Here is an 11,088-nt window from a genome sequence, read left to right on the forward strand (position 1 = left end):
GAGGAATTGACTCAAGTAGTTGACGACAAATGTGATGTCGGTTCGTGTGATTGATATGCCATGAATTTGACCCGATTTTAGTCATGGTATACAAGATTTTTAGGATATATTTAATATATTTTGGAGTCTAGATAGCATATTTACAGGTTCAGGAGTAATTGGAGGAAATATGGTGATTTTTGAGCATTTTAGAGACCTTTACAGATTTCACCCGAGATGTCCATATCGACCACCCGAGGTCGACACAGAGAGACACGCGTTGATCGATACACTATCAGTGTTATCAATCGATATTAAACCGCAGAAGCCCATATTGGTCACAGCCGACTTGAAGCCAAGATTCCATCTATTTACCAAGATGCTCCTGACGAGTTTTAACCTAATTATTCTAGTATTTATGTCTTGCCTAAGTGTGTTGGCACATACACGGTTTTTAGAAGTTTTTAGACATAGTTTCTACCTAAAGGTTTTCATACCATTGTTTTGTGAGAGAGAGAGAGTTACCATTGAGCTTTCTTGAACACCTTTATTCTATTCTATTTATTTATGCAGCTTTTTTTAACTGTTATGATGTTTTGCTTGGTTATGTCTGAGTAAACACCCTTGTTAGATTTAGGATTCAAATAGGTTTTGAGGGATAAGCCCCAAATATGAATACTTGAGTATGTGATATTCATCTTAGAAGATTGTTCTTAATGCTTGTATAGGAGTAGCTAACCTATACATGATGACAGTTGATATAATCTTTTGATCTATCTTCTTTGAGTTAGAATTTGCTAGGCGCAAGCGACAACATGGTCTAGCAAATCTCTGATGAACTGTTATCAACCCGCGCTTAAAGCTAACTAGAGACGCATCGATCGATACTCCTATAGAGTCATCGATCGATTGACACGAGGCTATGTCGATCGTACGTGCGACAGCAGGTCGATCGATGCCTTCCTATGCTTCGCCAGTGGGAGATTCATTGGTTCTAGTAATAGATAACCCATAAAACGACAGTTACGGTTATTGTTACCGTTGGGTTCTATAATATCATGCAAGCATCTCACATAGGTATTCATACTACTATAATCCTGATAACCTGAATAGTAATCCTAAGTCTAGCGCCTTCATCATATATGTTAACTCCCCAAATCAATCACTTGAGTAATTGTGTTGCTAACCAATTTAAGTTTACTTGAAATTCGCTGCTTTGAAATCTCCAACCTAGCTTAATTACAATAAGATCTAGTGTGTATTCTAGCCCTCTATGGATTCGATCCCTATGTATTACAACTTGACCTCTTTTGATGAGAGTAAGGTTGCTCTAGGGTAATTTGACCACATATCAAATTTGGCATCGTTGCCGGAGAGCTTTCATCGCCATTATGTTTTATTTAAGTCTAGAAGCTGAAGCTGCTACAGCCGCTGCTCAAGCTACAGAAGAAGCCACCCGAAACATATCACTGGCTGACTACAACCGTCCGGATCAATACCATGCCAACATATATGTTATCCGTCCTCCAGACATACATAGGGCTGATTTTGAGGTGAAGCCTATATACTACACACTTGTGGGACAGACACCCTACAGTGGAGCATCCAACGAGCATCCTATGGACCATCTAGAGAGGTACGAGGATCTCATATCTGCTATCAAAGCCAATGGAGTCCCAGCTGACTACCTACTTTGCTACCTCTTCAAGTACTCTCTTACTAGAAAAGCTTTACAATGGCTTAAACAACTACCACCAGTGTTGGGGTCAAAATCGGTCAAGACGAAATCGATGTCCGAAAGTCTCGGAAAAACATAAAAGATGTTAAAGCAACCTCGAGAGACTAATTGTTAATCGGGAAACCTTGGAAAAATATTAAGTTTGAGATTAATCATCTCGAAATCAACGGCTAGAAACGTTTTCTAGCCGAGGAAAAACCTACGGAAAACTAAAAAGAATGCAAAAACACGCACAAGCCGAAGGAACCGAGCAGCCGACTCCGGTCGCGGCCGTGGCCTCCGGGCGGCTAGCCCCCGTGCTGGCCGTAGCCGCCGGCGGCTAGCGCCCGTGCTGGCCGTGGCCGCCGGGCGGCTAGCCCGCGTGCTTGCCGTGGCCGCCGGGCGGCTAGCCCCCGTGCTTGCCGTGGCCGCCGGCGGCTAGCGCCCGTGCTGGCCGTGGTCGCCGGGCGATTAGCCCCCGTGCTGGCCGTGGCCACCGGGCGGCTAGCCCCCGTGCTGGCTGTGGCCGCCGGCGGCTAGCGCGCGTGCTGGCCGTGGCCGCCGGGCGGCTAGCTCCCGTGCTGGCCGTAGCCGCCGGCGGCTAGCGCCCGTGCCGGCCGTGGTCGCCGGGCGGCAAGCCCGGTGCTGGCTCGGGTCGTCGGACGGCTAGTCTTCGTGCGTAAGTTCTAGGCCCCCGGGTCGCCAGAAATCCGTGTTTTGCGACTTTTCGAGATCCCGCAAACAAAACTCCTTTTCCTGCTCCAAGATTTCGGAGAACCCGTAAGACGTCAACGGACAGAAAGACTTCGTATAAAACGGTGATGGTTATCTTAAAACACCATTCGCCTCAGCAACGGATCGAAGATCTTCCGAAAGACTTGACATCCAAGTAGGAGCATTCTTTCAAAGAAATCGTAGAAAACAACGGAAGTCCGGAAGACGGCCCGAAAGGGACCAAACCCGATCGGACGGCCCATTTATGATTTTCTAAAAGATAGATACGACTGTTTACAATTATCTTCACATAACAAGATAAATGTTAAACTTCCGAAAGGATAAATGTCAAATTTCCGAAAGGATAAATGTCAACTTTCCCGATAAACACGAAAGCGGACGAAAATGGAAAAAGCCCAGCTGGCGGCAGACTCAGCCCATCAAGAATAGACCGTCATATGGGAGTATATAAGCAAGGCTAGGAGCAGAGGAAGGGGATCCGAAATCAGAAGAAAGAAACCACTCTAGAGCAACTTAGAACTTAGGCTTTTCTTTCCTTTTTAGCGAGCTGCGACTCAACTAGGTTAGATCTAGGTTTTGAGACTAGTGACGATCGATAGCTCTTGCAGCCGAGATCTCGACCTGTTGTTCAAACGCTCTCCGCGAATTCGGAAATAAGATTCTTTCTTTTGCTCTCTTTATTTTACGCATTTATTCCCAAACTAAACTCGTATTAACTTCGTCGTGCGTGGCCCAGCAGATAGCCGGGATCCTCGGGGAAAACTAGGTCAACTTAGTTTTCCTACATTTAAACTTGACTAAAATCGACACTGCGAATTTCGATTCCCACAGTTTGGCGCTAGAAGGAGGGGGATACACGGATTTATCTTTCTCGCAACTACGCACGCCCAAATAAGCATGACTGCTAACGCAGAAAAAGACAAGCAAACGCACGACGGACCAGCCGCCGATGCCAACGCTGAGAAGACTCCTGCCGGAAACGTATCGACGGTCACTGCCGAGGCAAACACCGCAATGCTGGACCAGGTGAAGGAACTGTTCGCCACCGCTTAGAAACGGTCGGAAGAACAAGAGAAACTAATGGCTTCACTCGCTAAACAGGTCAATACCTTAACAGCGAAAAGCAAACTGCCGCGCGGATCCACCAAGGTTAGGCGTGTCAGGAGGCTCGACTTCGGAACTGCCGGAGACCAAGAAAAAGATGCCCCGAGAAAATCCGTGGAACTCATCCCTGACGATACCACTCCGGCAGGGCAGAAGAAAACGACGGATAACCTCCCACCTCCCGCAAGGGAAAACGAAGGAGACGACGTCGAAAGAATCAATCTGGATATCAGCGATCAATTGGATCCGTCCGACGAAGACGCCGACATCCACCACAGAAGGACCCGAAGTCAGTCAGCTCGACTGGCGGCAGCCTTCGAAAAACCCATGACAGAAGAGGAAGAAGACCTCTACTGGTCAGAGCAAGAGAGGTTGGCTGAAGACCAGACTCGGGCCTATCACAGCCAACGTAGACAAAGGAGCGCGAACGGCGCCAACGAGATCCATGATTTGCGCGAGTACATCGCAAAAACTTCAGCCGAGGTGAAAGCGGTAAAATCGCAGATTCACCACGCAACCAGTACTGTCCCCGAGATCAACCTGCTCCTCGAGGAATCGAGAAAGACTCCGTTCACCTCTCGAATCACGGACGCACGAGTCTCAGATCCCGGGAAAATAAAGCTTCCCACCTACGACGGAACCACAGATCCGAAGGCACATCTGCAGTCCTTCCAGATTGCGATGGCGAGGTCTAAACTTCCGGAGCGGGAAAAGGACGTCGGCTGCTGTCTCCTATTCGTCGAGAACCTCAGAGGTGCTGCGCTCGAGTGGTTCTCACACTTGAAAAGAAACTCCATCGGAAGTTTCCGCCAGCTTGCTTCAGCTTTTCTGAAGCAATTCTCCATATTCATGGACAGGGAAACTTCCGACGTAGACCTTTGGAGTCTAATTCAAAAGGAAGATGAACCGCTCCGAGACTACAAGGAGGTTCAAACTCGTGATGTCCAGGGTAACAGGCCTCAGCGACAGGGTCGCCATCGACGCCCTGAGAAAAAACCTCTGGTACAAATCGAAATTCCGAAAATGGATTTCTTTAGAGAGACCACGCACCATCCAGGACACTCTCCACAAGGCGACGGATTTCATCATCATGGAAGAAGAGATGAAAGTCCCAGCGCAAAAGCATGGACCACAGAAAGCGTCCGGCAAGAAGAAAACCTCTCGTAACGACAAGTACGTCCATCACGAAGGGGAAGACGTCCAAGGCGAACATAACTACGCCGTCAATTCCGAACAAGGAAGAACCGCCAGAAACACTTGGACGCGAAACTCTAACAAGGACAATTCCAGCTGCGAGTTCCATCAGACGAGAGGTCACTCCACCGCCAGCTGCAAAGTCCTTGGCGCTAGACTTATTACGAAGCTGCTTGCCGGCGAACTAGCAACGGTCAGGAGCGTGAAAGACCTGCTCCTAGATTTTGACCGTCCGCCAAAGACCGACGGAGCCAATCCCGAGAATAACGCTCCTGGAACTCAATCGGGCGAAAAACGCGCACGAAGACAAGACGGCGAAGGAAACAACAACAACCGCCAAAGGATCAACATGATCATCGGAGGATCACATTTTTACCAGGACTCCGTTTCGTCGATCAAAGCCTATAGACGGAGGGCCGAAACAAGCCCCGGATGGTGTCCAGAGGACGACGTTCCCAATCACGCAATCATCTTCGAGGAACAGGATACGGCCGGACTCGATAAACCCCACTACGATCCTCTGGTCATCGACATGGTGATTCAGGATCTCGAAGTCGGCCGCATCCTCATCGACACAGGAAGCACGGTCAACATCATGTTCCGCGACACTCTGCAGAGGATGAACATACCCCTCGGAGAAGTCATCCCAGAACCAAGACCGTTGACTGGATTCTCGGGCGTCACGTCCATGACCCTCGGAAAAATTTAGACTCCCGGTCATGGCTAAAGAAGTCACGAAGATCGTCGAATTCGCGGTAGTGGATAACCCGGCTATCTATAACGCCATAATGGGAACTCCTTGGATAAACGCCATGAAGGCAGTCCCGTCCACTTACCATCTCAGCGTCAAGTTTCCAACACCGACTGGAACGGCGGTAATCTGGGGAAGCCAAAAACAGTCGCGACTCTGCTTCCTGGCCGAACATAAATTGCGCAGCAATCGGAACGCCCCAGTAGCTAACCCGAAGCGAACTAAGAAGCATCTGAGTATCTCCGAGAACTCAGCAAAGAACAGCGCGGATTTGTCCGAACAGGCCACAACTCAGGATAGCGGGAAAATCCTCGAGTCCATCGCCGAAAGAACGGATGATCTAACTCCCAACGCGACCATCGACTTAGCTGAAACAGTCAAGGCGCCGGAAATCGTGGAGTAATAGCAACCGCGATAGAAACAGAACTACGAGATGGCTTGATCCTCGCAAGAGGTACGTAGGCAGCTCGTCGCAACCCGACGAGTTCAGCTATCCCCCTCACCAAAAGGGGGGGGGGGAAGATGGGGACAAACATTCTTGTACTCCCGCAAAAATACAAAAAAATCCAAATTTTGGTTAGCTCTTCGTAAAGGAAGTAGCTCAACTCGTATCCAAACGAATCATATAAGCCGATAAGCACTTCGCAGATTCTAAAACGGTACGAGTCAGGTCGAAATCGTAAACAGGCAAAACGAAAGCCGATTTGTCATCGCACAGCTTCAGTGCGAAAGTAGACCTAGGTCTTGCCCTAAACCCGGTCTTGCTGGTATCTAAGACATCTCATAGGCATAAGTATCCAGAATACGAGATTCCAAAATTTGCCTCTTATCGCTTACAAACCTAACGTTCGCTACAAAGTAACCTACGGATCAAGCGACAAAAAAAAAGAGATTGAATACGAAGTGACTGCACGTATTTAAACCCTCTACACTTGACGAAAGTATAAATCAAAACGCAGAATTCATAAAAGCATTCATAGCAGGGATTCAAAAGCCACCAACGACCAATCCCGAGAAACACAAAGTCACGCGACCTCCTAAGGGTCACAACACATACATACAAACAGCCACACTTGGCCTATCACAAATTATAATCGAATGCATAACAATCGGTTAGAGATATTCCAAACGAGGAGTCGGGCTGGTCGACCTCTTCACCCCTGTCGCCTGCATTCAAACCCACGCCTACATCCGCCGTATCTTCCGAGACTTGGATAGGATTCCACAACTCTCGAATTCTCCCTTCGATCGGAGGAACAAAGGATTCAGCGTTAGCGCATATTCTCATCGAGCCATCCATCGCAGCAAGTTCGCCGGAAAGAGAGAAACCCTCACGCTGCATCTTGTGTAGAGTACCAACCGAACCACGACACTCTCGAAAATCGCCTACAAAGTCCTGAGCCTCTTTGTACGCTTCGAATTCGGTAGAGAAAATTTCGGTCCTTCGATTCAGCTCGGCGGCAGCTCTTCTCCGCCCGCTCCTTTCCGCACGAACGAGGGCTCGAGCCTGGACCTCGGCTTGCCGGCGTTTTTGCTCCTCCACCGCCAACCGATACTTGGCGAATTCCCTTTCCGTTTCCTCCGCTTTGAAACAGGCCAGCCGGGCAGTACGGAAACTTCCATCGATCGATGCGTTCCACACTCTCACGGCCTGCAAAGAAGTCGAGGTCAAATAAAAAGAAAAGGGGATTTACTCAAGTTTCGAAAACAAACCTCGTTGACCAAGCGAGCACCCTCCGCAGTCACCTTGTCCCTCTCCTCGTTGTCCAAAGACTCGTCGCGGGAAAACGCCGGAGGGAGTTCATCAAAGAAGTCACCCGGGGGAGGAACAACATGATTCTCTGTAGTGGAGTCAGGATCGTATCTCGGCAGCTCACCATTTCCCGACGAGGCCTCGAAAGCAATCCTTTTATCCTTCCGAGATCTCCGCCTCCGCCTTGAAGGGGCAAAAACGTAGGATCCATCATTGACACAGGGCCGCGTACCGCCTTGCGATCGGTGAAGCGTGACCGCCCCTCGAATCCGGTCAAGAGTAAAGGAGTTCCAGGAACAAGGCATTGTCCTAAAAATGTCTCTCTTGGTCGAAAAATCGGAAGGAACATGCGCGAGACACCTGTTCTCTGAACAAAAAAAAAAAAAAACACACACGTTCAGTACTCGCTTTTCGGATTCTAAGATAGGGGATGTGACAATCTTACCTCGTTGGTACAACCAGTCCGTCAGGAATAGGTGGAGAAAGCCTTCCTTGACATACTTTCCATCTATCCTCACGAAAAAGAAACGGTCAACGTAATCCTTGGCGTGCGAGGTGACTCCATGGATTACCGAAAAATCAGTCCTCGCCTTCATGGAGTATACTCCATTGATGCTCGTCGTCTTGGAGTTCCACAACCCTTCGAAGTCAGCAGGGCTAAGGTCCATCCCTAACTCGTAACTCAAAATCACAACGCCAAGCCAGCTTTCCAAAGCCGGCACGTTCAGCTGGCTGATTACGATTCCGAAACGATCGAGAGCCTGAACAATGACCCCAAAGATTGGGAACCACAGTCGGCATTGCGTCAGGAACGCCTCGTAGCAAGTAAAGTAACCCTTCGGAGGATGCTCCGAACTCTCATTCCCACGAGGAATGCGAAACATGACTCCCTTCGGAACCTCATAAAACTCTCGAAGAGTTCCGAGATATTCAGGGGATACTTCGCTCGGCGAGTCAGTTTCCTTACGCGCCCTCAGAGGTCGCCGGGGAATCGGGATCACGGGAAGGGGAGCATCAGAACCGAAGACGGCGTCGCAATACGCGCTCCTGTCAATCTTTGGAACCTCGGGTTTCGGAACTTTCTCCTCGGCATGGAAACTATCCGAAGACGAGTGAGACTGCCTCCTCGAGGATTTTGATCTTGAAGTCATTCTTTTCTTAAAGGTAGAGAGAGAATTTGCAAGAGAGAGATTAACTTAAGATTCTTGGGTGAAATAAGAATGGTAAAGAATTCACAAGTCTTTATATGCAAGGATTTGACTATTCACCCCGACCTTCGACACGATTTCGTCTCCATACTTTCCTCACGAACCATACCGCAAGCTAGGACCTACAAACCCTACGGCTACTAGCTAGCTGGGGGGCTAACTGTTGGGGTCAAAATCGGTCAAGACGAAATCGATGTCCGAAAGTCTCGGAAAAACATGAAATGTTAGAGCAACCTCGAGAGACTAACTGTTAATCGGGAAACCTTGGAAAAATATTAAGTTCGAGATTAATCATCTCGAAATCAACAGCTAGAAACGTTTTCTAGCCGAGGAAAAACCTACGGAAAACTAAAAAGAACGTAAAAACACGCACAAGCCGAAGGAACCGAGCAGCCGACTCCGTCGCGGCCGTGGCCGCCGGGCGGCTAGCCCCCGTGCTGGCCGTGGTCGCCGGGCGGCTAGCTTCCGTGCTGGCCGTGGCCGCTGGGCGGCTAGTCCCCGTGCTGGCCATAGCCGCCGGTGGCTAGCGCCTGTGCGGGCCGTGGTCGCAGGGCGGCTAGCCCCGTGCTGGCTCGGGTCGTCGGACGGCTAGTCTTCGTGCGTAAGTTCTAGGCCCCCGGGTGGCCAGAAATCCGTGTTTTGCGACTTTCCGAGATCCCGCAAACAAAACTCCTTTTCCTGCTCCAAGATTTCGGAGAACCCGTAAGACGTCAACGGACAGAAAGACTTCGTATAAAATGGTGATGGTTATCTTAAAACACCATTCGCCTCAGCAATGGATCGAAGATCTTCCGAAAGACTCGACATCCAAGTAGGAGCATTCTTTCAAAGAAATCATAGAAAACAACGGAAGTCCGGAAGACGGCCCGAAAGGGACCAAACCCGATCGGACGGCCCATTTACGATTTTCTAAAAGATAGATACGACGGTTTACAATTATCTTCACATAACAAGATAAATGTTAAACTTCCGAAATGATAAATGTCAAATTTCCGAAAGGATAAATGTCAACTTTCCCGATAAACACGAAGGCCGACGAAAATGGAAAAAGCCCAGCTCGCGGCAGACTCAGCCCATCAAGAATAGACCGTCATATGGGAGTATATAAGCAAGGCTAGGAGCAGAGGAAGGGGATCCGAAATCAGAAGAAAGAAACCAATCTAGAGCAACTTAGAACTTAGGCTTTTATTTCCTTTTTAGCGAGCTGCGACTCAACTAGGTTAGATCTAGGTTTTGAGACTAGTGACGATCGACAGCTCTTGCGGCCGAGATCTCGACCTCTTGTTCAAACGCTCTCCGCAAATTCGGAAATAAGATTCTTTCTTTTGCTCTCTTTATTTTACGCATTTATTCCCAAACTAAACTCGTATTAACTTCGTCGTGCGTGGCCCAGCAGATAGCCGGGATCCTCGGAAAAACCTAGGTCAACTTAGTTTTCCTACGTTTAAACTTGACTAAAATCGACAGTGCGAATTTCGGTTCCCACAACCAGGATCTATTACGTCCTCGGATGATATCAAGAATTCCTTCTTGATTAATTTCTTTGATGAAACATGCGCAAAAGATCTAAAGAGCAAGATTGCTACATTCATGCAGAAGCTTACATAGCCTTTCAGACATTGTTGGGTTCGTTTCAAGTCCTATCAGAGAGATTGTCCACACCACGGGTTCAATGAAGTGCAACTCGTCATCATTTTCTTTAGAGGTTTAGATCTGACCTATCAGACAGCACTAGAAACAGCTAGTGAAGAAAACTTCAACACCAGAAATCCAGAAGAGGCTGTGAGACTTATTGAGAACTTGGCAACTAGCAAAAACACCAAGAACACTGATTATGAGAGGAGAAAATCGGCCAATGCCATTGGAAAAGAGCAGTTGGACGATATGAGAGCCAAATTAGATAATGTTAATAAAGCTTCTAAGAAAGCATGTTAGCTTTGCTGAAGAAGTAGAATCTATAGAGACTGATGAGGAGAGATATGAAGAGGAAGAAGTGAATTACAGAGGAGGATTCCAGAGATTTGGAAATCAGAGTGGAAACAGAAACTTCTATGGCAACAGTCAGAAGAGCAACTACAACCAGAATTCACAATATCAGAAGCCATTCAGCAACAGCAACTACAACAACAATAAGAATCTCAACAATTCTTTCTACCAAAATCTACTACCATCTACTCAAGAGAGAAAAATTGAAGCCATGCTTGATTTAGTTCTAGAGGGTCAGCAGAAGTTTACTGTGGATTTCAATGGAAAGATAGATGCTGAATACAATAGCCTGAATGCAAAGTTTGACACCTTGACCACTCATGAAGAAGTTGGAGACACAAGTGATTCAGACAGCAGAAGCTATTAGGAGGCAAGAAGCCTTGATCAAAGGGAGAGAGGAAGATCTCATCAGACACCACATCAATGCCATCACAGTGGATGATTTCTGGCAAGTGCATGAACATGAGAAACTTCAAGAGGGAGACTTTGAAGTAGAGAGCTCCATATAAATCAGTAGTTCTCACTGGTGTTAACCGACGCCAGACGATAGTCATCGATCGACATGGGAAAATGACTATCGGTCGATGTTTGAGTCACCACATCGATCAACAGAGTCCACGAAGTCTACGACTACGAGCAAACCAGTCCAGACTATGACACA

At 48.0% G+C, this 11,088-nt stretch overlaps 1 protein-coding gene across 1 annotated transcript; it reads right to left on the reverse strand.

The window, feature by feature from the left end:
- Positions 1-6,420: 6,420 nt before the first annotated feature.
- On the reverse strand, positions 6,421-11,088 carry LOC130496707 (uncharacterized). The gene is made up of 3 exons (XM_056989017.1): positions 7,679-11,088; positions 7,194-7,600; positions 6,421-7,131 (listed from the first exon to the last, which is right to left on the reverse strand). The coding sequence occupies exons 1-3, from the start codon at positions 8,382-8,384 to the stop codon at positions 6,562-6,564; spliced, it is 1,683 nt and encodes a 560-aa protein (XP_056844997.1). The 5' UTR covers positions 8,385-11,088; the 3' UTR covers positions 6,421-6,561.

The sequence above is a fragment of the Raphanus sativus genome, chromosome 6, assembly GCF_000801105.2.
Source record: "Raphanus sativus cultivar WK10039 chromosome 6, ASM80110v3, whole genome shotgun sequence".
NCBI lineage: Eukaryota > Viridiplantae > Streptophyta > Magnoliopsida > Brassicales > Brassicaceae > Raphanus > Raphanus sativus.